This window comes from Protobothrops mucrosquamatus, unplaced genomic scaffold, assembly GCF_001527695.2.
Source record: "Protobothrops mucrosquamatus isolate PMUCROS unplaced genomic scaffold, P.Mucros_1.0 scaffold2551, whole genome shotgun sequence".
Lineage (NCBI taxonomy): Eukaryota > Metazoa > Chordata > Lepidosauria > Squamata > Viperidae > Protobothrops > Protobothrops mucrosquamatus.
In genome coordinates this window covers 78,035-102,878 of record NW_015388611.1, presented here as the reverse complement: position 1 = coordinate 102,878, position 24,844 = coordinate 78,035, and the positions used below count along the sequence as shown (strand labels likewise).

General features: G+C 45.3%; 1 protein-coding gene across 1 annotated transcript; it reads right to left on the bottom strand.

Annotated features, from left to right (window-relative positions):
• Nucleotides 1-4: 4 nt before the first annotated feature.
• Nucleotides 5-24,844, bottom strand: LOC107295889 (spectrin alpha chain, non-erythrocytic 1; the record flags this gene model as incomplete). The annotated part of the gene is made up of 19 exons (XM_015825223.1): nucleotides 24,829-24,844; nucleotides 16,820-17,059; nucleotides 16,608-16,733; nucleotides 13,328-13,468; nucleotides 11,830-11,976; nucleotides 10,493-10,626; nucleotides 10,096-10,240; nucleotides 9,499-9,653; nucleotides 9,129-9,264; nucleotides 8,421-8,522; nucleotides 7,558-7,695; nucleotides 6,533-6,643; nucleotides 5,522-5,599; nucleotides 5,197-5,352; nucleotides 3,830-4,034; nucleotides 3,509-3,690; nucleotides 2,016-2,259; nucleotides 1,331-1,453; nucleotides 5-213 (listed from the first exon to the last, which is right to left on the bottom strand). Coding segments are annotated over exons 2-19 (2,769 nt in total), but the record flags the coding sequence as incomplete, so codon positions are not given.

The following is a 24,844-nucleotide window of genomic DNA, read 5'->3' as shown; positions in this document are numbered from 1 at the left end:
CAGAGTCCTCGTCCTTTCCGTAGTCCGTGCTCCCCACAATGGGCTCCTTCTCCCTCATCCAAGATTCAGCCTCGTTGGCGTCGGCAAAGTACTGCTGGGCCTGCAGGGAGTCTTCCAAATCCTGCCGGCGCTGGGAGGCCTTCCCTTTCAAGGATTCCCACTTCTGGTTGAGGTCGTTCAGTTTGGCTTTCACATCTTCCGCGGCAAAGTGTCCTAAGGGACAAGAAGCGCGTTGGTCTGGGAAGATGCGGAGGTGGGAAGGTGGGCACAGTTCTCGCCCACCAGCCTGGGCTGGTGGGAGTTTCTCCACGAAGGCGGCTCCTTCAGAAAATTAGCTAAAATGAGAAGGGGGCCTGGCTCTCTCTTGAGGCCACCCTGGACAAAGCAGGGGGGATTGTAATGGAAATGAGTGGATTCCCAGAAAACATTGCAGGCTACAGGAACCATTTGTGCTTCAGGTTGTGATGCAAACAACGCAGACTCTTCCCCGGCAGCCTTGTGCCCATCTTCAACAGTGAAGGGACCCAGGGCAGAAAACATCCCACAGCCAAGGCCTCACACCTATTTGCATCACTCAGGTGACCCTGAGGACACAGGTAAACCTCCAAGTGGCCTCAATGGCTCTCTAAAAGAAAGCAAATGACCAGTGGTATAATCTATTTTATCTATCTATAATCTATCTTATCTATAATCTATTTATCTATAATCTATCTATAATCTATCTTATCTATCTATAATCTATTTTATCTATCTTATCTATCTATAATCTATTTTATCTATCTTATCTATCTATAATCTATCTCATCTATCTATAATCTATCTTATCTATTCTATTCTACTCTTCTCTATTCCACTCTACTGTATTCTACTGTATTCTATATATTCTATTCTACTCTACTCTATTTACTCTATTCTACTTTATTTATTCTACTCTATTTATTTACTCTATTCTACTCTACTCTATTCTACTCTACTTTATTTACTCTATTCTACTCTACTCTATTCACTCTATTCTACTTACTCTTATTTACTCTATTCTACTCTATTTATTCTACTCTACTCTATTTACTCTATTCTACTCTATTTACTCTATTATATTTACTCTATTCTACTCTATTTATTCTACTCTACTCTATTTACTCTATTCTACTCTATTTACTCTATTATATTTACTCTATTCTACTCTACTCTACTCTACTCTACTCTACCTACCGTCGACCAGAATCAAACTTCCGAACTGCTGGCAGTCAGCAGAAGTTGCCTGCAGTGCTGCATTCTAACCACTGCGCCATCACGGCTCATAAGATAAGGAAGCGAGGAAGAGACTCACCTTCTTCTATCATGGAGTTCCCTTTCTGGGTGACCGCTTTAATGCGGGGTTCGTGGCCAGCAATCTCCGCCTGCAAAGCTTGGTGTTTCTTCAGCAGGTTCTGGACCCCAATGAGGTCTTTGCCTGCAACAAGAAGGGAAGGACATGGTCAGCAGCCATTCCGGTAAAAATGGACCCAACCCCTAAATAGAAGAGCCGTCGGTTTGCAAAGGCAAGGGGTCCTCAACTTAACGATCACAATGGAGCCCAGATGTTAGGTTGCTAAGCGGGACATTTGTTAAGTGGGGCTCGTCCCGTTTTTACGACCTTCCCTTGCCACGTTTGTTAAGGGAATTGGGCTTCCCCCGTTGGCTTTGTTTGCTAGACGGTCGCAAAAGGGGATCGCGTGACCCCTGGGACGCTGCAGCCGTCATAAACATGATCCAGTTGCCAAGCATCCGAACGTAAATCACAGGACCGCAGGGACGCTGCAACGGTCGTTAAGTGTGAAAAACAGTCCTCCGTCCCTTTTTTCAGTGCCGTTGTGACTTCGGTCACTCAATGAACTGTTGCTAAGTCGAGGACTGCCTGTATTTCCCCTTATGTGGCGTTGTTGGCTAGCTGCTCAAAACTAGCCACGGTTATCGACGTGTGTGAACGTGTAACGCGCCTCGTGCTCCTCCGAGAGGGGCGGCCCTGCGCTAACCTCGGTTGGTGGAGGCCGCGATGGGCTCCTTCTCCCTGATCCAGGTTTCTTCATCTTCCACGTCGCGGAAGAGCTGCTGGAGGCGGAGGGAGTCGGCCAGTTTCTGCTTGCGGGTCACCATTGGTTCCTTCAGGGCTTCATAGCGGGCCACCAAGGCCTCCTGCTTCTTCTTGATATTGTCGGCGTCAAAGTGCCCGGCCTCTTGAAACTGGCGAGCCTGGATGGTGATGCCGTCGATGCGGTCCTAAGAGCGGGGACATTGGGGGCAAGAAGAACTGAAGATCAGCAGTAGCCACCTTGCAAGGACTATCTCTCTACCCTTGAATGGGTCCGGTGTTAAGTCCCCTTCTGCAGCCCTTCCGCTGCCCTCCAAGCACAACGGCTCTCTGTTTATAGCAGAGCCACTAGATTCTGCAACAACTTTGATCATTAGGCCGTCTTGTAAATCCACAGGATTCTTTTTTCCCACGCCATGTGTATGTATACATTAGAACTAGACTATAATGTTTCTCTGTGTTGTATGTGTGTGTGTATGTGGGTAGATGCAAAATGCTATTTTTTTGAGAGCTGAATGCAATGAAATTTCATTTTAATGTGTGATTAGTGTACATTTAAAGTGACAATAAAGTTTCTATCTATTCTGTTCTGTTCTATTCTGTTCTGTCCTATTTCAATTATTTCATTCTCTATTTTATTTTATTCTATTCTATTCCATATTCTATTCTATTTCAATTATTTCATTCTCTTCATGTGAAACACCCCAACAAACCGAAAGATAACCCTTAACATATGCTTTGGTTTGCTTTACAGGATCTGTCCTTTTTTGTAAGGGGGGCCGGATGTCAACGCTGCAAATACTGTATATTCTTGCTTTGACAATATGCAGAACTGTCTGGTATTTTTATAGTTAAATCAGGCAACAGTGAAAGGGGAGGAGAATAAGGAAAACCCGGGAACCGGAAGTAAATCACATCTTCCAAGTTAATTGGAAGATGTGAACCAAGATCCCAAAATAGAGGAGGGAAAAATGCCTGGAATGTATGTGCAACGGAAAAGAATCTCAGATCTAAGCATTTCCACCATGCCGTACTGACATCTCTGTAACCTTAATAAATACTTTTAGGAGAAAAATATGCCTGAAAGTCCTTTTAAGTGTTTCGTTAATCAGACACATGACATCTATTTTATTCTATTCTATATTCTATTCTGTTCTATTTTATTTCAATTATTTCATTCTCTATTCTATTCCATATTCTATTATATTCCATTCCACTCTATTCTATTATTCTATTCTATTCTATTCTATTCCATCCTATTCTATTTCATCTTCTATTCTATTCCATACCATTCCATTCCTTTCCATCCTATTCTATATTCTATTTCATCTTCCATTCTATTCCATACCCTTCCATTCCTTTCCATTCCATTCTGTTCTAACCTCCAGGGCAGGGCAGGGCAGGGCAGGGCAGGTGGGGAAGGAGAAGGGGATGTACCTGGTGGGCAGCTACGTCTGCCTCCAGCAGGGCGTGTTTCTTCTGCAGATTCTGAACGTTGGTTAGGTCTTTGCCGTAATCATCAGAAGCCAGGTGACCTTCCACTTCGTACAGCCACAGTTCAATGTCTTCCACGTTGCGGTTGAATTGCTGCTGCTGGTTGGCTTCACACAGCTTGATCCCTGGAAGGGAGAAGGGGAGACTCTGAAGGTCTTGTGCGCTTAGGAAATGCCTTTAGGACCCCCATCGTTCTTCCTGTCCTCCCCCCACCCACCCACCCACCCACCCCTCTCTCTCTCTGTCTCTCTTTCCACCTTGTACCTTTCAGCTCGGTAGCTTCCAACAGCTTCTTCCACAAGCTGATGACTTCGTTCATGCGAATAGCCACTTCGTCCGAGGCGTAGTGTTTGACGTCGATCAGGTTTTGCCCGGCTTTCTCAAGGGCATCGATGCGACTCTGATTGGCCGACAGCTCGGCTTCAAACGCCTGGTGCTTCTGGACCTTCCCTTGTAGGTTGGACGGGTCCTACGAAACGGAGGAGACCAGATCAGTGGCAGTTGGGTTAGGTCAGGGGTCTTCAAACTTGGCAACTTTAAAACTTGTGGACTTCAACTCCCAGAATTCCTCAGCCCTTCCTTCCTTCCTTCCTTCCCTTTCTTTCTTTTTCCTTTCTCTTTTATATACGTACATCCAACAATATATATTGCATTGCAACACCTTGTAAGCCTTTTTCACTTTTTTCTTCTTTCTTTCTTTCCTTTTCTTTTTCTTTTCTCTCTCATATACATACATCCAACAATATATATCACATTGCAGTCACACCTTGTAAGCTTTTTTTCCTTTCCTTTCTTTCTTTCCTCTCATATACATACATCCAGCAATATATACTGCATTGCAGCCACACCTTGTAAGCCTGCCTGTCTTTCTTTCTCTTTTCTTTCTTTTTCTTTCCTTTCTCTTTCACATATATATACACCCAACAATATATATCGCATTGCAGCCACACCTTGTAAGCCTGCTTTTTCTTTCTTTCTTTCTTTTCCTTCCTTTTTCTTTTTTTCTTTCTCTTTCTCTTTTCTTTCTTTCCTCTCTCTCTCTCACACACACACATATATACATACACCCAACAATATATATTGCATTGCAGCCACACCTTGTAAGCCTGCTCTTTCTTTCTTTCTCTTTCTTTTTCTTTCTTTCTTTCTCTTTCCTTTCTCTCTCTCACACACACACATATATACATACACCCAACAATATATATCGCATTGCAGCCACACCTTGTAAGCCTGCTCTTTCTTTCTTTCTTTCTTTCTTTCTTTTTCTTTCTTTCTTTCTTTCTTTCTTTCTTTCTTTCTTTCTTTCTTTCTTTCTTTCTTTCTCTTTCTCTCTCTCTCACACACACATATATACATACACCCAACAATATATACTGCACTGCAGCCACACCTTGTAAGCCTGCCTCTTTCTTTCTTTTTCTTTCTTCTTTCTTTCCTTTCTCTCTTTCACATATATGCATACACCCAACAATATATATCGCATTGCAGCCACACCTTGTAAGCCTGCTTTTTCTTTCTTTCTTTCTTTCTCTTTCCTTTCTTCTTTCTTTTTCTCTCTCTCTCTCTCTCTCTCTCACACACACACACATATATACATACACCCAACAATATATACTGCATTGCAGCCACACCTTGTAAGCCTCGTCCGTTGCGGTTTTCATCTTTTCATTGACCCAGCTTTTCAGCTCATCCGAGTCTCTGAAGAACTGCTGCAGGTGGAAGGAGTCGGCCAGCTGTGTTCGACGCAGCAGGGCCCGTTCGTGCAATGTGTTGCGACGGCTCAGCAACTGGCGGAAGACAAGAACACAACAAGCCTGAATCCACAGCAACAGTCTTCGTTTCTATCTTTTTTTCTTTCAGTTGCAGCCTGCTCTCCCCCCACCCCCCCACAAATATACCAAACAAAGAAGCCCAACTAGGAAATACGTAAGATACGAGGTTGCACTTGAAACTTACGGCGTCTCTACGGGTGGCCACGTCTTCCTTGGCATAATGGTTGTTCTGAATCAGTTTTGTGGCAAACTCATCCAGAGCCTAGAAACAAAATGGTATTTATTGACTCAGGAAAACAGGAGATGGACCGTTAAGCCTTTCGAACGACTTCACTTACTTGAAACTCTGCAGAAATAAATAAGCCTCTCACCAGCATTAAGAGGTTGTGAGATATAAATCCCAGGACGGACACAGTTCAAAAACTAGGCTAGGTAGGTATCTTGTCTTGGGTGGAGACAGGTAGAAATTCTGATTTACCGCCAAAGGAACGCCATGAAGAGGGATCAGAACCCGTACCCCAAATCGTGGACCCAAACCAATTAAAACAAAACTGCAGAATTTATCCTTCGGACTGAAGGAAAGCGCAACGCGCAGCTGTCCGATCACCTTTCCCCAATTTTTTAATCTCAACAGGTACGATCTCTCTTCCTCAGACCCAGCCAAAGGCATTTTTTTTCAGCCCAGCCAACCTCAAAGGGTCGTTGTGGTGGGAAAATAAAAGAGGGAGCCTTATCTACGCTGCCTTGTGGGGTACAAAACCAAAGTGGGTTACAAGTCCCCGCTTTAAATACCTAGTCAAGAATGTCCCGTTTGAAAAACAGCCAAGATTATCTTTCAGAATTGTCAAGCAGGAGCTTCTGATAATTTAATTGGTTTAATGACCTTGAATTCAGTTACAGAAGCTATCTTCTAATGGGGGTAACTCATGAAAAACTGGGCCAGGTAACCAGGGATAGCTTAGTTCAATTAGCGAAGGCTTAAAACAGTAACTCTGATGGAATAATCTTCCACTCTAGAGAATTTAAATTGGATAAGTTCTCAAATATGTGGCTGTAACCCCAGCAAACGGGGGGAAAAGACTCTATTGCGAAGTGTTTCCTTTTCTTTTAAGTATTTTTTTTTTAAATCAAGTGGTGTGAGGACCAGTTGTGGCTTATCTCTCCAGGGAAATAAGTAAATCTCCAAATAGCTCACAGTGATTTTCTCTTCTTGGGCGCTAAGCGACTTCTCAAAATCCTCGTGCTTCTTCAGCAGGGCCTCCACGGTGTCCAGAGAATCCCCGAGATCTTCATTCAGCAAGAAGGCCTTGAAAAGAAAGACAGGAAGACAAAAGGACATCAGAAAAGGCCAGATTTGGCCAACCAGACAGGCCAGGGTGGAAGACAAGACAAAAAGAAAGAAAGAAAGAAAGGACATCTGCGTAGAAGGCAGAATATCCTGGTGGAACAGGGCCAGAAGATCTGGAGATGGTCGTCGGAGCCACCAAACTTTTGAAAAAAGAACCAAGAAGAAAGTACGATTCGGTGAAAAAGTCTGGCCGGTTGCTTAAGGATGCCGTGGAGGTCTGCCATGGCTCCATCGAAGCCCAGTTCAGAGAGGAGTTGGAACTGGGAACGTCCAACCGGGATGGCATGTCTCTCTTGGCGTGCTTGGAGAGGCCAGGGGCTGAGGACAATGCTGTCCCAGGCCCCACAGGCACTGGGGGAAGTGGCTGAGAGGACGGAGAACTCCCTACTCTTAACAGACACAGAGGAGTATTGGCTGCTGACAGGCAGTGATGCTGATAAGCAACAGATCCCCTCTTGATGAGGAACAGCTGCCTCCCCCGCTGGATCCAAGGGCACGGAGAGCAGAGTGTAGGCAAGCTCAGAGAAGGGCTGCAAGGAGAATCACCCCACCCTTCCTCACAAGAAGCACATGGAGTGGAGTGACTTAAGGAAAAGCTGTGGGGAGTGAATCTTTGCCAGGAACAATTGTTTTGGCTTACACTCCCCTGGGGCTTTGACTCTTGCCTTGCCTTCCCTTGAAGATTGTTTTTTGCCTTGTGCCTTGATTCTGTCTTACCGAGTACAGTTTGCCTCGTGGACTGGGGACCCTGGACCTTGCCCTGTGAGCGTGCTCCTACTCTGTGAACTTCCTTTGTTATATAGGGGCTGTTTGGGGGGGGCTAGCAGGCTGGCCAAGCGACGTTCAGGGAAAACCACCCCCCCAGCGCTCACCTCTTGTTTGCTCATCCAATTGTCCACCTGCTCGGTGTCCCGGTAGAAAAGCTGCAGGTCCATGCACTGCTCGTACTGCTGCCGGCGAAGTTCCCAGAGTTCCAGCAGAGCTGTTCTTTCCTCGGAGAGGACGGTCAGCTGAGAGAAAAAGGAGAGACCGTCTTGGGGTCAGGAGCAGGAGTCCACGTCCTTGAGAAGGGGGTCGACTGGGAAGACCCCCTTTGCCTACTGCTGGTTTCCTTGGCAAAGCAGCAATTGGATTGTAATAAAGCCAATTTGCAATTTATGGGGAGGGGGCAAGCCGGTCAAAACGGCTGCTGGAATTGAGCTTGTCTAGTTTAAGGAAGAGAAGGACGAGGGGGGACAGGATAGCAGCCTTCCAGCATCTCAGGGGCTGCCCCAAAGAAGAGGGAGTCAAGCTCTTCTCCAAAGCGGAAACTCATCAAGGAGAGAAGCAACCGAGAACTAAGGAGAAACTTCCTGACAGTTAGAACAATTAACCAGTGGAACAACCTGCCTCCAGAAGCGGTGAATGCTCCAACACTGGAAGTTTTTAAGAAAAGACTGGACAGCCATTTGTCCAAAATGGTGTAGGGTTTCCTGCCTGAGCAGGGGGTTGGACTAGATGACCTCCAAGGTCCCTTCCAACATTATTATTATTATTATTATTATTATTATTATTATTATTATTATTACTACTACTACTACTACTACTACTACTATTACTACTACTACTACTATTATCATCATCATCATCATCTTCCTGGGAGGAAAGGCAGAAATAATGTGGACCCCCCCCCCCCAAGGCTCTAAGCAACCCCTCTCCTCCCCTTCGCTATCTTGCTGGCAGTAAAGTTGGTTACCTTCTCCTTAACTTCATCAGAGGCATAATGTCCAGCAGCAAGCAAGGCCTGGCCGGAGTCATCCGCAGATTTAAAGCTGTCTTCATGAGCATCGATTTCTCCCTGCAGCCAAACATGGTCAGAACACGGTCACATCCCAAATCAATCAAGCCACAGTCAGAAACAAAACACAACCACAGACGCATGGGTGAGCCTCTTTCAGCAGAGTGGATGAGGCACCCAGTTAACAATCAGTTCTGGGGGCCAAAATGTATCTGAAAGGACCAAAGAAGGTCTTCGGTGGCCATCCGTAAACTCTATTCAAGGCAAAATGCAGTAACTGGACTCTAGGTACCCAGTTTGTACCTATTCAAGGTTCTGGTTTTAAGGGCCAAGGAGCCAATTGTGTGGCAAAGGATTCCTGGGAACCCACTGGCAGTTGCTCCCGATGAGGCTGACCGAGGGAGGCCTGCAGTTCAACCAGGAACCATGTGGCGCAGTGGTTAGAGTAATTACAGGTTAATTCTGCCTATTGCCAACAGTTCAATCCAGACCAGCTCAAGGTTGACTCGGCTTTCCATCTGGGTAAAATGAGGACCCAGATTGTTGGGGGGGGGCAACAGGCTGACTCTGTAAGAAAGGGCTGTAAAGCATTGTAAAGCGGTATATAAGTCTAAGTGCTAAGTGCTATTGCTGTCAAAGAGTCCAGATTCCATGGTGGCATCTTACCTTATGCTCCTGGTGTCTATCCAGCAGGGCCTCTGCTCCTGCTACATCGTTGGCAAGCTCGTCGGCATTAATCAGAGCTTTCATTTCGGTCACCCAGCTGGTCAAATCCCGGAAATCAGCCAGGAATCGCTGCAGTCTTGGGGTGAAGAGAGAAGGCAGAAGAGCAAAAGAAACATAGTTAATCCAGGCTTCATCTGACACTCTATGTTCACATTTCTGGGTTGCTTCCCTGCTGAACTCTGCCACAGCTGAAAACTTTCTCCCTCTCTCTCGTCTTCTGTTCCATGGCAAGCTTCATTCCTTGTCGTGTTTCCTTGCTTGGGGTAGGAGAAGAAGTGAAGCTCTTTTTATGAGCATCGCAGCATCTTACCTGTAGGAGTCGTTCAGACGTGCATGTCTCTCAGCAGCCCGCGTGCGGATCTGCTCCCAGTTTGCAACCAGTTCCTCTCGCTTCACGTGGATCTGAGAGGCGTTGGGAGGGTGGGACTCCTGCAGCCGGTCAGTCTCTGCACACAGAGCCTTCACCTAAACACAGCGGAGAAATGTAGGTTAACACCAGAGCAACAGAAGCTGGGGGAAAAGGGAAGCAACAAGAAATGCCTAATAAGCACGTTGTGTCAAACTCTTAAAAACGCATGCCAATTCTTTACGGATATGCTGGAAATAAATTAAGCTCTAAGCGAGCAAATATGATTAGAAGTAGGGCAGATGTTGGGAGATTTTGCTCAAAAAGAAAAAAAAAACTTTGGTCACCAAAACAATCAAACTAATCTGGATTTTGACCACTGTAAAAACACGACAAGGAATGGAATTGGCAAGAACTGGTTTAATTGATTCAAAGAGCTCTTTGTTCAATATGGACGCAAACCCTTGCAGTTCTTCTGCGGGATTCTTTCAGGTGATTGAACAACAACAAAAAAACCCACAAGGTTTAAAAAAAGGATCTGCTCAAGCCAACGGCACCCACCTTGTCTTCCAAAGCAGCCAGATCCCTCTCCAAGCCCTCGTGTTTGCGTAGCAAAGCCTGCACGCTTGCAAGATCTCTTCCGAAGTCGTCCGAAGCCATCAGCTGCTCTTTCTCCTTAATCCAGCTTATCGTTTCGTCCACATCCCTGTAAATACAGACAGGCATCAATCAAGCACTTTTAGGACAACCATACCTGGATTGACCGAGACTCTCCAGACAGGGAAGATTGCAAGCAACGAAAGTTATAGTCCCTCTGTGGCTTTATTTATATCCCAAGAAAGGACTTTTATGAGGGAGGCAGGAGAAGACAAACGCATCTCGGGCTACTACCGTCCTGTAAACACTCAGGCAGATGGTCATTCTTCACCATGTTGACCCAACTGGTCAAGCTGATCACCTGTTGAAACGCTGCACCTCAGCAGCTCCAAAGAGCTTGCCCTGCCTCTGGAGAGCCAGTCCTTTCAGTCTCTGCCAACTTGTGTTGACTTCATCCTGTTTAGATTTAATCAGCTCTTCTTCTGGGTGCTGTTCCTACAGGGGGGAAAAATGGAGATTCTTTGGCTGATGCTCTGATGATTTCAAAGCTACGGCTACTGTTTTGCACCCAACCTCAATCGTTCTACAAAGGGGTGGTGTTTTTTTTTCATGGGATTATCCCAGAATTTCTTGCCTCTCCCACGTCCTGGAAACGTTTTGGACTTGGTCACAGAGTTGTTATCAGCCCTGGAACCATTTTTCGCCAGGTTGTGTTCTCCGCCTGCCTGGATTCAGATCCCTTAAATCCTTAACTTGCGGGAGAATAGTAGCCTAGCCCGTGCCAAGTTGGGGGAGGCTGTCTTAAATCCCTTTCAGGGGTTAGGAAACACTGACTTTTTTTTTTTAAGGACAGTCCTAAAGGACACAGAAAAATGGTCATGATCCAATGATCCAAAAAAGATGTTGAGACTCTAGAAAGAGTACAGAGAAGAGCAACAAAGATGATTAGGGGACTGGAGGCTAAAACATATAAGGAACGGTTGCTGGAATTGGGTATGTCTAGTTTAATGAAGAGAAGGATCAGAGGGGACATGATAACAGTGTTCCAGTATCTCAGGGGCTACCCCAAAGAAGAGGGAGTCAAGCTATTCTCCAAAGCACCTGAAGAAGGCAGGACAAGAAGCAACGGATGGAAACTAACCCAGGAGAGAAGCAATCTGGAACTAAGGAGAAACTTCCTGACAGTTAGAACAATTCATCAGTGGAACAACCTGCCTCCAAAAGCGGTGAATGCTCCAACACTGGAAGTTTTTAAGAAGAGACTGGACAGTCATTTGACCGAAATGGTATAGGGTTTCCTGCCTGAGCAGGGGGTTGGATTAGATGACCTCCAAGGTCCCTTCCAACTTTATTATTATTATTATTATTATTATTATTATTATTATTATTGCTGTTGTTGTTGTTACTACTACTACTACTACTATTATTATTATTATTATTATAATATTATTATAGGATTCCTTAGGATTGATGGAAAGCAGAATGGATGGAAAATGTGGACTCAAGACATGGGCAGGGCAGGGTAGGACATGCTTACTGGGCCAAAAAACCCAACCCCAGCTGCAATAAACACCCTCTGCATGATTGCAGGTGGACCATAAATATTTCACAAACTGCAAGATGAAAGGCAGACACCCAGGGCCACAGGATCGAAGCAGCCCACGCCGAGGGGCTCCCACAATTACTCGTGGTTCTGACCTGGATCAACTTGCTGGCAAACTGGTTCACTTCGTTCACCCTCTCCTCGTGGGCCGCCAGGTCCGTCTGGAACTCTTCAAATTTCTTCTGCAGCACCTCCACGTGCTCAAGGTCCTGGCCCAACTCCTCCGAGGTTACAATGGCCTCCTGGAAACGACGACGAGAAAAGCTGGGTCAGTAAGCTAGGAGAGGAACAGAACCCAGGAGAGCTGGCAGCCCTGTTCTGAAGCTGGGTGAGCTTCTAAAGGGAGCTGCATTTGGAGTAAGGAATGTTGAATTCAATTTTGGAACATTGATGCTAGATCAGGGGTCTTCAAACTTGGCCCTTTTGTGACTTGTGGACTTCAACTCCCATAATTCCTCAGCCAGGCACGTGTGCCTGGCTGAGGAATTCTGGGAGTTGAAGTCTACAAGTCACAAAAGGACCAAGTTTGAAGACTCCTGTTCTAGATAGTAAGCTAGCCAGATGTGAGCCAGAACATCAAGGAAATGTTCCACCTGATTAATCAGTTCCCTAGTTCCTTCCCAATCCCAATTTTAAACGAAGGCCAGCTGCTCTCCAAATGCTACTCTCCTTTGCTTCTTTAAAAACACAATTCTTTCTTTTTAGTAAAGTTTTATTATTATTTTTAAATAGAATTCAATAGTAATCATTCAACGTGTGGTCTTATTCACCAATACAAATTAAATTCCTAATCCCTAAACCTTTTCCCTAACCACTGATAAAATGGGTCCCAAGTTTGAAAACGTTCTGCTTCTTCTTTTTCTTTCAACCTTAAAGTACGTCTGTCCATTTCCGCACAGTCTAGTATTTTTTTTATATTTTTTTCTTCTTCTGGTGGTGTTTCTTCGTTCTTCCAGTATTCCACTGTCAGTATTGTGCACTGTCAGATAAGTACATAGACTATAAGCCTGATTTTTTTTTACTAGCTATAATGCCAGAAAAACCTGATAAGCAAAGTGCATATTTGATTTTACACGTGATAATGGCGGCAAGAATTTAAAAGCACAATTCTGCTTCCATAATGAAATACAGGTCGTCCTTGGTTTATGGCCACAACTGAGCCCAAAATTATTGTTGCTAAGAGAGACATTTGTTCAGTGAGTTTTGCCTCATTTTATTGCCACGGTTCCTAAGTGAACCCCTGCCGCTGTTAAGTCAGCAATAGAGTTGTTAAATAAATCTGAATTCCCTGTTGACTTTGTGGGTCAGGAGGTTGCAAAAAGTGATCACCTGATCCCAGGACTCTGCAACTGTCATAAATCAATTGCCAAACGTCTGAACTTTGAACGTGGGAATCAAGTGTGAAAAACGGTCCCTATTTTTCCAGTGCCGTTGTAACTTTGAACGGTCACTAAATAAATGAACTGTGGTGAGTCAAGGGCTGTCTGTATGGGGCTGTGGTGAGGTGGCCCCTGCAAACAACCTATGATGGCTAAAACTCGGTCTCCCCAGTCTCCCACCCTCCCTAGTGGGAAGGGCTCCCGAGGCAGAGACCTTGTCATTGATCCAATCCAGCACATCTCCGATCTCTCGCAGGAACTGCACCAGCTTTTGGGCGTGGAGCAGCCTGACGCCTTTCTCTCGCATCTTCTCCAGAAGCAGTTCCCACAGCCGGTGAAGCTCCTGCAGCCGACTCTGGGAAATAAGAATAACCACGGGGATGATTACTCAACTTAGACCAAAAAAAAGGAAAAAAAAAAGGTGAGCCCTGATATGAAACGATTTAACAAGAATATATATATATGTTTTTTACTTCCGGCTGAGCTGTACGGGTTCCCCAGAAGCAAAATAACACGAGCGACAGCACTTAAGATTTATGTACCGCTTCACGGTGGTTTACGGAGCCAGCCTATTGGCCCCCAACAATCTGGGTCCTCATTAGACCGACCTCGGAAGGACGGGAGGCCGAGTCGACCTTGAGCCGGTCGGGATCGAACTGCTGGCAGTCGGCAGAGTTAGCCTGCAATGCTAAATTCTATCCACTGCGCCACCAAATACGAGGCTGGCTCTGTGGCCTGAATTCAGGATTTTAGCGAGGGAACCAGAATATTGGAAAAGTCAACAGGCTCCAATGGAAGGTGAAAAGAGAGGGGGGGGGACAGGGCAAACACTATCCATCCAGCAAACACTTGCAAAAACAAGGCATCGCCCCCTGTATTTGGCAGCAATCCTTGTTCTGGAAACATCAAATAAAAGCCAGATTACGGAGGTTTCTCTAGGACACGGGCAGGCCTGCCGAAAGTATAGTTGTATACTTTTGTGAGTTGTCACAGTAAGTTGCTCCAAAGGGGAAACACAACAGCAGAATGTAAACAGAGCTGGAAGGGACCTCAGAGGTCTTCTAGTCCAACCCCCAGCTCAGGCAGGAGACCTTATACTGTTTCAGACAAATGACTGTCCAATCTCTTCTTGAAAAACCTCCTCTAAATATCCTTTTGAACAATCCACACAGCGCAAGAATTAAAGTTTCTTGCTGGAAACAAATCAGCCACCAGAACATGTCGGGAAAGTTCTCCGCATTCTGACATCGTATTTCAGGGTGGTGGGGGAAAAAATAATTACACAATGCAAATAGCTTAGAATCGGGTTCGAAAAATGAGGAGGAACTTCTGAGGACATGGCCCTTACTTGACTCGTGTGTGTGTTTGTGTGTGTGATCCCTCCTATTCTGGCTAATATTCAAGCAAAGGACACACCCAATTTTTGTGATCTGCAATGGTTTTTAAAGCTGTTTTGGAAAATCCAGATATGCAGCATATGCCTTTTGTGATTGGCGATTCAGGTGAAGCCTCATTTGAACAGACAAACTGGCTGGAAGAATTTCCTTTATGAGCAAAGGGTCATTAAATCAAAGAGTTCCATCCTCGTGCCAATTTGCATAATGAAGCCCTTGTGACAACTGCTGGCCTTGATTTACATCAATTGCATAGGTATGCCAGGCGTAAATGGGGCACGACCCAAAAGATGCTGCTTGCCTGATGACATCATTAGGCAAAAAAAGCAGAGATCAAAGAGAAGTTTGTTTCAGAACAAGTGAGATTTCGCTGTACCTAAAATTTACATTTCCTTCCCCACCCCTCTTATCTCTGGGTTTTTAAATCGTAGAGGGTCTCTTTGGGGGCAGGGAGGGGACCTGAGAGAGGGTAGAATGATGTTAAGAAATAAGTGTCAGGATGCAGTCGGGGCTGTTGTTCGTATGAAAAGTGAAAATGTCTTTTTTTTCTGCCATGCAGAGCAATTCTCAGCGGCTCCCAACGCTTCTGATATATTCCCGCACCCCTTAGAAAAGTTCGAAATAAGGGCAACGAATGATCATATACACTATAATTTTGGGGAAAAAAACAAGTTTTCACACACCCCTGGAGTATCGTCTCGCACCCCGGTTGGGAACCCCTGGTCCAACTGAAGGGAAACGAGAGAGGCATGGCCGAATTCAGAGGGAAAGAAAACACAGAGGCATTCAAAGAAACAACAGGGCTTCAAAAAAAAGAAAGAAAGAAAGAGAGAGAGAGAGAGAGAGAGAGAGAGAGAGAGAGAGAGAGAGAGAGAGAGAGAGAAAGAAAGAAAGAAAGAAACCACAACACACCACCCACATAGCCACCTACTCGTATGTGGGCCCCAACCTGGGTGGTGGTTACTATGGGGCGCTGGGCAGTCCTGTAGGGGGTGAAAGACTGAACAGACAAATTACCATGGCAGACAGATGTCAAAGCAAGAACAGACAGATGTTTGCAGCATTGACAACAGAATGACAAATATCCCCACAGCTACCCTCCCATTCATAATTTGGGGGGAAATTGGACTTTGTTGGAAATGTAGCTTGTGGCTGACCCCTGTTTGGAACGCAGGCTGTCCTCCCACTAAAGCAGACATGTCAAACACAAGGCCCGGGGGCCGGATGCGGCCCGCGAAGTGGTTTCATGTGGCCCGCGAAGCCATCCTGGAAACAGTGAGGGAACGGCACCCCTCTGCCTTGGTCCTGGCCCAGGCCGGCCGGGAGCCAATGTACAATTTTGTGGTGGCCACCTATGCTGAAACACATTCAGTCTTAGCTCCACAAGGCTGTCTGGAAACAGCGAGGAACCAGCCCCTGCCGCGTCGGCCCCATCCCCTGGGTCCATGCTGGCGAGGTGTCATCCTTTGTGAGGAATGAAGAAATGCACCATCGCTTGGAAGTGGCCAGCAAATGGCCCTCGCCTACTTCACATATCCGGCTTGATGGGCTCTGGGGCAGGGGTTTTGGCAGGCAGCGGGGCGCTCTCCTCACAGCGCCAAGAGGCTGAGCTGGGCAGCACAAATCCTCCAGTGGACCATGCCTTGGCACTTGCCCTGGTCCCACCCCCTTCTACCAGAGACCCTCAGATCTGTCCCACTCCTGCCCAGGCCCCCACAGGCACCCTTGATGCAAACAATGTAGAGCTGGCCATACCCACTCCATCCACCCACGCCTACCCAGCAGGCCGCCCCCCCTGGCCACACCACACCGAGGGCAACCGCAATGCTGATGCGGCCCTCAATGAAATTGAGTTTGACACCCCTGCACTAAAGAAAGCCCAGGGACTTCTCCATAAACCCAGTTAGAGAGGAGAGAGTCTTGCCAGGGAAATCTTGAAATAAAATATCTTCCCTAAAGGCAGCGGGTGAAGACAGGGTCATCTGACGGTTGGGTTTTCAATTATTCACCCGTTCCTTCAGCCTGGCTCGGCCAGGTAGATCCAGCCTCCGCCATTCAGATCCGAAAGGAGATGCTCCGCGGAGGACGTGCAACACTCACCCGGATGACCTCCACTGCAAAGTGCCCCTCGTTGATCATCTGGTTCCCCGTCTCGTCCAGCTTGACGATGGCTCCCGAGTTAGCCTGCACTTCAGCTTCAAAAGCTTGGTGCTTTTGCAGTTTCCCCTGGAGAAATATAACACACAAGGGTCAGCCCGTCCGACTCTCATCCGCCTCACCTGCCTGGTGGCCCCTGAAAATGTCCCCTTTACCTGCAGGTTGGAAGGATCTTTGTAGTTCTCATCCGAGGCAATCTGCAGCTTTTCCTGGATCCATTTCTCCAGCTCATCTGCGTCCCGCTGAAAAAACTGGAACCGGTAGGAATCTTCCAGCTTCTGGCGCCTCAGAGTAGAGAGTTCCTTAAAGCGGTGATACCGGTCCAAAACTTGCTGGCGTCTCTCCTGTATGTCCTCCGCCGTTTCCAGCACTTTGACCCCCGTGGGATCCATTCTCTGAAAGTCAAAAAGGCATCGATGAACAGGAGGGGATATATACAGGCGGTCCTCGGCTTACGGCCACAAAGGAGCCCCGAATATCTGTGGCTAAATGAGACACTTGTTAAGTGAGTTTTGTCCGTTTCACAGCCTCTCTTGTGAAGTGAATCACTTCGGTTGTTAAATTAGTAAAGTGAAACTGGCTTCCCCGTTTGGATTGCTTGTCAGAAGGTTCGCAAAAGAGGATAGCGTGACCTCCCCCGGGACCCTGCGACCGTCGTAAATATGAAGCAGTTGCCAAGCATCTGAATTCTGATCGCTCCTAAACGAACTGTTTTAAGTTGAAGACCACCTGTATGTTGGATCCCCACCTGTTGTCTAGAACAGAGGCCCCCAACCTTTTGGGCACCAGGGATCACCGGTTCCGTGGAGAGAGGTTTTTCCCGCGGCCCGGAGGGTGCGTGGTTTTGTGTGCTACCTGCATCCCGCGGATGGGGCTTTGCTTGTTTGTGCGGACCGGTTGCCAGCATGCCGCGGCCCGGTACCGGTCCACGAACCGGGGGTTGGGGACCCCTGCTCTAGAAGCTCCGATCCCTGCCCGTCTCCCGTGCCTGCTTTTGGCTTTACACCAGGAGCTGCAAAACTCAACAAACGTGCCTCTTGCTATTCAGGTCACACAGTTTTACTTGCCCTTCAGCTAGAGTGTGTGTGTGTGTGTGTGTGTTTGTGTGGAGGAGGAGGGGGGGAAACGACAAAAAGGCTCCCTTTGTCAGCCAGAAAACTAAGTCAATTGGAAGTGAAGTGCTTTAATGTCGGAATAATAATGTGCTGTTTTTTTCCACAGGAACAAAACACACAAGCGGGAAGGGGGAAAAAAAAAACCAACAACTCTGCGCAGGCAACTGGCTGACATCAGCAGTGGCTGTGTCCTGCCAATGCTGGAGAATCACCAGCGCAGCCGGTGCTGCAGAGCGATGCAGCCTGCATTTCAGATCGGCCTTTGCAAACGGCAGAAGCCGCAGCCTCTGCCTTCCACGTTTATCAGCCGGTTGCCTGCTGCAGTGGCCCGGCCCGGCCCAGCCCACCGCTGGAAAGCATCCATCTTTTGTCCTCTACCCCACCCCAAAATGGAGACCGGGTTTTTTTTTTCTCTCCCCACACTCTCTGGGCGTGATAGGGAAGAACAGACTTTGCTCTCCGACTCACACACACATACACACACCGCATTCCACACATTTTCTGTTGTGCAGGACACAGACCCGGCCCTGCCCAACGCAACTGCATTCTGCCGATAAGGTCAGAGACAGGCAGAAATGCCCAAGCTGGATTCAAAAGCTTATTTTGGGTCTCTCTGGACCTGAAACCCACTGGACTTCCAATTCTCGTCCCCCTGGGGGCAGCACGGTAACCCCTAGGCTGGCAGTGGCTAATGGGAGTCGGAGTCCTGCAGGCTGGTAGGTGAGGCCGGGCTGGAGAGGCCAGGAAAATAGCTACAGCTTGGAGATTTTAAGGCAGAGAAGCCATTTGAAATCGGTCAAGTCTCTAAAGAGGCTTTTTGCTTTTTTTAAAAAATAAAATAAAATTGTTCACTCCTCTCGTCTACCCAACAACGGGGCGGATCTGAGGCTGCCAGGACATCAAAGGAAAAGGCCTCTGAATATTTCTCTGAACCCAAAAGCAATTAAAATAGGAGAATCCAGGGAGAGAATGCTGAACAAGGGGTATTTTTAGCCCCTGCAATGCAACAGCCATAATGCTAGCAATTCCATTCACAAAGAAAAAAGCACATGTGTGGATTAAAGGGATTTTATAACTCTGCTTAGGCCACAGGCCACTTTATGGGTTTTTTTTCCTACCCAGAAGTACTGCATTCTTTGGCCAAGGAAAGCCTTAGTAACATAGGCTTAGCAAGACCATTTTAGCATTTTTAGGCTACCGTGTTTTCTCATACACATCTTTCTAGCATGTCTCCTAGTTAATAATAATAATAATAATAATAATGATGATGATGATGATGATGATGATGATGATGATAAAGTTGGAAGGGACCTTGGAGGTCATCGAGTCCAACCCCCTGCTCAGGCAGGAAACCCTATACCATTTCGGACAAATGGCTGTCCAGTCTCTTCTTAAAAACTTCCAGTGTTGGAGCATTCACAGCTTCTGGAGGCAGGTTGTTCCACTGGTTAATTGTTCTCACTGTCAGGAAGTTTCTCCTTACAGTTCTTTTTTTCGACGTGACATTTCCCCAGCTGTGTGTGCGTTTCTTTCTAAATTGTGTCCTTTTTCCCAACCATTCCCCAATCTGGATTTTTTTTTTTTTTGCTGCCGCTGTACAAAGCTTTTCTCGCCACCCAAAAGTGCCACCTCCTCACCTGTCCCATCCAGTTCAAAGCCCAGCAAGAGATAAACACCTGTATCGAGAATGCACAAAAGCTACTATGCTGCGGCTCATGCATATTATGCATTATGGCGTACAACGCTGACTGTGCCTTCAATAATGTGAAATATTTATCGCCAGTTACCATAAGCAAATTCCTCAAGTTTTAATCTGCCTTGCCTCGGGGACCACTGGAAGGCCTCCTATCCAGCCTCAGGACAGGCTACTTAAAATGCCTTGTAACTATCTTCTCATCCAAACAGGCAGAACTGACGTGCCGACAGGCGTTTCTCTGCGTGGGCGCGTGCATTCCTCATTATTTCAGGAAAGTTGAAATAACCTTCCACCAAGGGCCAAATGTAAACTTGGTGCTTGGATTCAGCTGCATTCAAAAATGAGCTGTCAAAGTATCAAAGTCCATCTTTGTGCGCGGGTGAGCTACTGCAGGAGTGATGCGGCAGATCCGAACCTTGGACAGCTTGTAAATTGCTGTCCTAACCACCCCGTTGCCTTCTACACCTTCTACGTCTACCTGTGATTTCAGGTGACAGCATCTTGAGCCGTTCTTCCTATCATCCTTGAAGGGCATCAATCAGGAAAGCATCAATCTTACATCTCAGTCTTGGTAGCATGCAGCAAAGCACAGGGAAATGATAAACCCACAAAAGTCTGAGATTTCATCACTTTGTCCAAAACATGACCTTTTAACGGTAGGCACTTTGTAGAGAAGTGAAAACGATATCCAAAAATCCAGCATAATGCCTGGGGGAGTACATGATTCCTTTTTATGCGCAGGAATCACTAAATACGCTGTTCATTTTATGCCGGATCCCATCATCATTTTAGGGTTAATGACCTTCAATTAAATACCTTCAACTTTCAAAGGCTTTCAGCTAAAACAAAGCAGAATTAAATCTTACCTCTCTTGGACTCTGAAATTATTTATGGTTTGAGTTGAAAGAATGAAGAACATTTGGATTTATCTATAAAATGATTAACTGGCATTTTTTTAAAAAATACCTCCCACCTCTAAATTAGTCATAGTCATGCAGTGGTTAGCAGAGACTGCATTCTGTGCTAAAGCACACCAGGAAAAATCAGTGATCTTCCACGGCATGAATACATTACATGCTAAACATGCAGAATCCAGAATTCATAGAACTTTGCAGCTCTTTTGCTCCAAATACCTAAACATAATTTCCCTGGCTTTATTGGTGTTGATGGGCACCCCATAATACTTTGCATCTTTCCTCTCCTGATCCACACGACCGTTTATATATTGCAAAATGTTAATTAAAAAAGTAGAAAAATTGCTTGGAAAAACAAGAGCGTATTAAAGCATTCTGGTTCCACTCCATGCATCAAAGACAAAATAAAACTGAGCACTTAAAATGCTCTTTGTCATGAGGGCGAAAAGGGCAGAAACATCAAACAAGAAAAAGTGTGGTCCCGCATGCATATTTCAAAATACCTGCGCTCTGACTTTGCGAAAGGACGACAACATGATGAAGGAGAGTCTAAAAGGGAGGAGTATATCAAGATAACTTTTTTTTACTAATTCTACGATAAATCCGTAATAAAACTGCTATATTATTTAGTCATAATACCAGCCATTTTCAAACATTAATTGCAGGAAAATTAACCCATCCCACATTCTTACTAACTCCTTTACCTGGTTAAAATTAACAGTAATTAAAAAAAACATACCCTACTTTCTGCTACTGTTAATTTTATTAGATCAATACTCTTCTATTATTTCTGTCAATTCATTTATGGGTTTCTTAACAAGGTGACAGCACTTTATTCCACAACACAACTAAATGCAAAATAAATCCAAGTTTAATTCCAACACAGAAAATTTAAAAAAAAATCTTAACATAATTTAACAAAATTGTTTTTTTTTCTTAATTGGGATTTACCACTTTGCTCGAGCTTTTTAATTCCAAAATAAATGTTTTCTAGAATCTTTTAATAGCATCCTTTAAGTTCCTGTGTGAGAAGAAGATTCTAGACTACAGTTTGAATCACCACCTACAATGAACCTTACCTAACTGGATGTGCTTGAAATTAATTCTGGCTGTCTATTCCTCATGGCACTCCCTAAAGTCTAAATAAAATAAAATTAACCAGCTGAATTGGAACCCATGTTTCAAAGCGAAAAATTTAAAGAATGCAAGATTTAAAATAATTCTACAGGTTAATACTGCATAACAGACATTTCACTGAATAAGAAAATAGTGTGGCTGTTAACAAGCAGTATAATATTAACATTAATCCAAATACACATATACAAACATACCTGACCTCAAATCTTGTCGGTTTATTCTGTGCATAAAAAGGCAATTAAGAGAACTGGACTGAATATTTTTAATGTATAGGGATTATATATTCTGATAAAGCAGAAGGGACAAAGGATTTATGCTAGCCCAAGTCCTTTCTTTCTGTATGTAAGAGATCTTGAAATATGACAGACTGTACAATCATTTAAAAAATTGTGGCATTTTTAAGCATTGCTAGTGCTCTTATACCGGCACTTTAAAAAAAAAAAAACAGCTCATTTTCCAGGGTGCCCAATTTCCTGGAAATCATGCTTTTGGGAAACACCATTGCTGCAAACAGAGGTTAGATGAGTGTGTTCTCTTATATATTTTCCTGCTTTTTAAAAAACAAATGGATGGATAGCAAGTTTAGCCTCATTCAAGCCTGGACGTGGAATCTGCTTTGCTTTGGGGGGGAAAAAGGCAGATTAACTTGAAAGGGCCATGGTTAATTTGCCAGGCATAAGTGAATCCGAATGAAATTCCTGCTGTTGCACAGGGCGGATCCTGCCTCTCCCCCACACCACACACACACACACACGCAACATAAGGTCATTTGTGCTTATCCTTTCCAAGGGCGGAAGGAACAACCAGTTCACCAGGGCCAAGAAAACAATGCAGCTACCACACCCAGCTCTCTTCCATCCTTATCCTTTTTTTAAAGCAAGGCAATTTCAGGATTTGAGCAAAATTTGCTGGGCTGAAGATGTCTTTTTTTTTTTTTTAATGGCAAGCTAAGGTGACAATACACACGTGAGGTTTGCAAGCACCAATGATGCAGTCCGAGTACTGTACTGATAAATTATGGACAGACCTATCTCTTACAAAGGACAAGTGACTGAATGTCATAACTCAGATGAATTTAGAATAACTATATCATTTAGCGTTAAAATATATTACTTTTCCAAACTCAAACAAAAGGATTATCATCTTCAGTTTACTTTTTGATAGAAATAATACACAGGTATATCCCAAGACACAACTGGCCTTTTTTTTTCCCCTTTGAAAGCGTTTCACTTCTTCAATTCTTGGATGAGAAGCCAAACGTTTTCAAAGGAAAAAAAAAAAAGCAAGGAAGTCTAGTTGTCTTTTGGAAAAAAAACATTTTTGGGACAAACGTGGCCCAGATGATTGAGAATCCCCATGGATATTTACACGTGTATATGCTACCTGCTCTATAATGCCTCTGGAGGGCTTATAAAAATATAAATTAATAGTTTTACTTTATACATGCCAACCTGCTGGAAAAGGCCGACAGATCAGAGGCAGATGATTAGCAGGAAGTGTAAAGATCAAGTTTGGTGTGTGCATGACTGATAAGGGAATGAAGGGTTAAGCAATCGGAGGGGCTGTTCCAGTAAGGTTGGGAAAAATATTTCAAGTTTCTCAGCATTTTCTTTCAGGCCACTAGGTAGCCAAAATGCCTTGCATCTAATTCAACTGAAGATTCTTCATCTGTAGCAGACATAACTTTAATGTGCTGGGTTATCCTCTGGCTGGAATCAAATTAGGATTTTACTTGGGGCGTCAACTTTTTCCCTGTCCTACCTTAGCAAATAATCTATAGCAGGGGTGTCAAACTTGCAACATCACGTGATGCGTCGTGGCTTTTTCCCCATTGCCGGCAATGGGGTGGGCGCGGTTTCGCCATGATGCATCAGGCCCGCGAGCCGGCAGTTTGACACCCCTGATCTAAAGGGTTTATGTTTTTAAGCAGTCTATGCCAAATTAAATGAATTCATACAAGGAGAGAATGCTCTGAAAAACAACAATCGCAAGAAAACCTTACAATTGTGGAAATAGCAACATATTGAAAAAAGAAAGAGATGGATACAAGGAAATAACCAGACCTGCAGTTTGGCCCGTTTTTTCAATTTCCTCTCAAGAATTGTTACGTGGAAATAAAAAACATTTAAATAGTGACCGTTTCTCTCTGCTCCTCCTTTCTATATAATGGGAACATTGTTTCCTCCGCAGTTTGGAAGACGTCTCTCAACAATGCTTCAATGCAATCAGTACAAACTTATTAGGATTACGCTGAATTATATGCCAAGATCAGGAATCCTGTGCCCCCTCCTACCTCTTCAGAGGCAAGTCTCGCTTGCCTAGAAAACCTTACTCCCAAGGCTGAAGTATGTACTCATCATTCCAATCGCCGTGTAACTCGATCGCCGCAAATTCAAATTATGCCTTGCTCCAAAGCCAAAATTCTCAGGATGCTGCAGCTACACAACCCTCTCAAAGAACACGTACGGAAAGCCCCTCCACCCCCGCTGCATTCAAAGCCGCTCACTGAAGGCATATTGGTTTAAAAAAGTAAATTTACTACTAAATGCTTATTCCTTTGCAAAGTCTACTAGCTAGGCCTTTACAGAGGGCACTTGAACAGAACGTACTCAAAAAGTTTGGGTTTAGCTGGGCGTGTGAAATCAACCCTGCACATTTGAAGTGAATGAAATCGGAGGAATAAAATGGTATGCCGTGATTTTAATACCTGGCATGGTGGTGTCGTGGAAAAACCCAATGAAAAAGACCAGAGATGGCAAATTCTTACTTTAGGATTCCTCTGAATCTTAACGAATTGTTTTGTGTTGCTGTCTCTTGCCTTTTTCATTGGGTTTTTCCACGAAGGTGGGTTAGAGTCAGTCATGGTTGAAGCAAACCCAGCTGGGTGTGCAACACGTAAACCTAACACACACACACATCCACACCCACACCCACGAAAGAAGTCCTTAATATACAAAGATAGGACGTTTTCCCCCTTTCATTTCTGAATGCAGAAGGCTGGGTACTCTAGATTCCAAAGCCCATCATCCCCTGCCAAGGGAAGCTGGCCTGGAGCCCTTGGAGAGGAGCCAGGCTGCAAGACGGCTGCAATGCAATCTACTGGATGCTTTGCACACCTAAAGCACCTTACCTGTCCACCCGCGCAGGCGCAGAAGGAGCGCGCGCGCTGCCGGGGCGCCTAGAGAGGGCGCTCCGAGGCCTCGCCCATCTTTTCGCCCCGCGGACCCCCCTCACGGGGCTGCCCGTTACCCCGGCCGCCCTTCCGCGTGTTTCCCCCCCCCCCGCTTCCTCCTCATCCTCACCGGGTCGGTTCGAAGG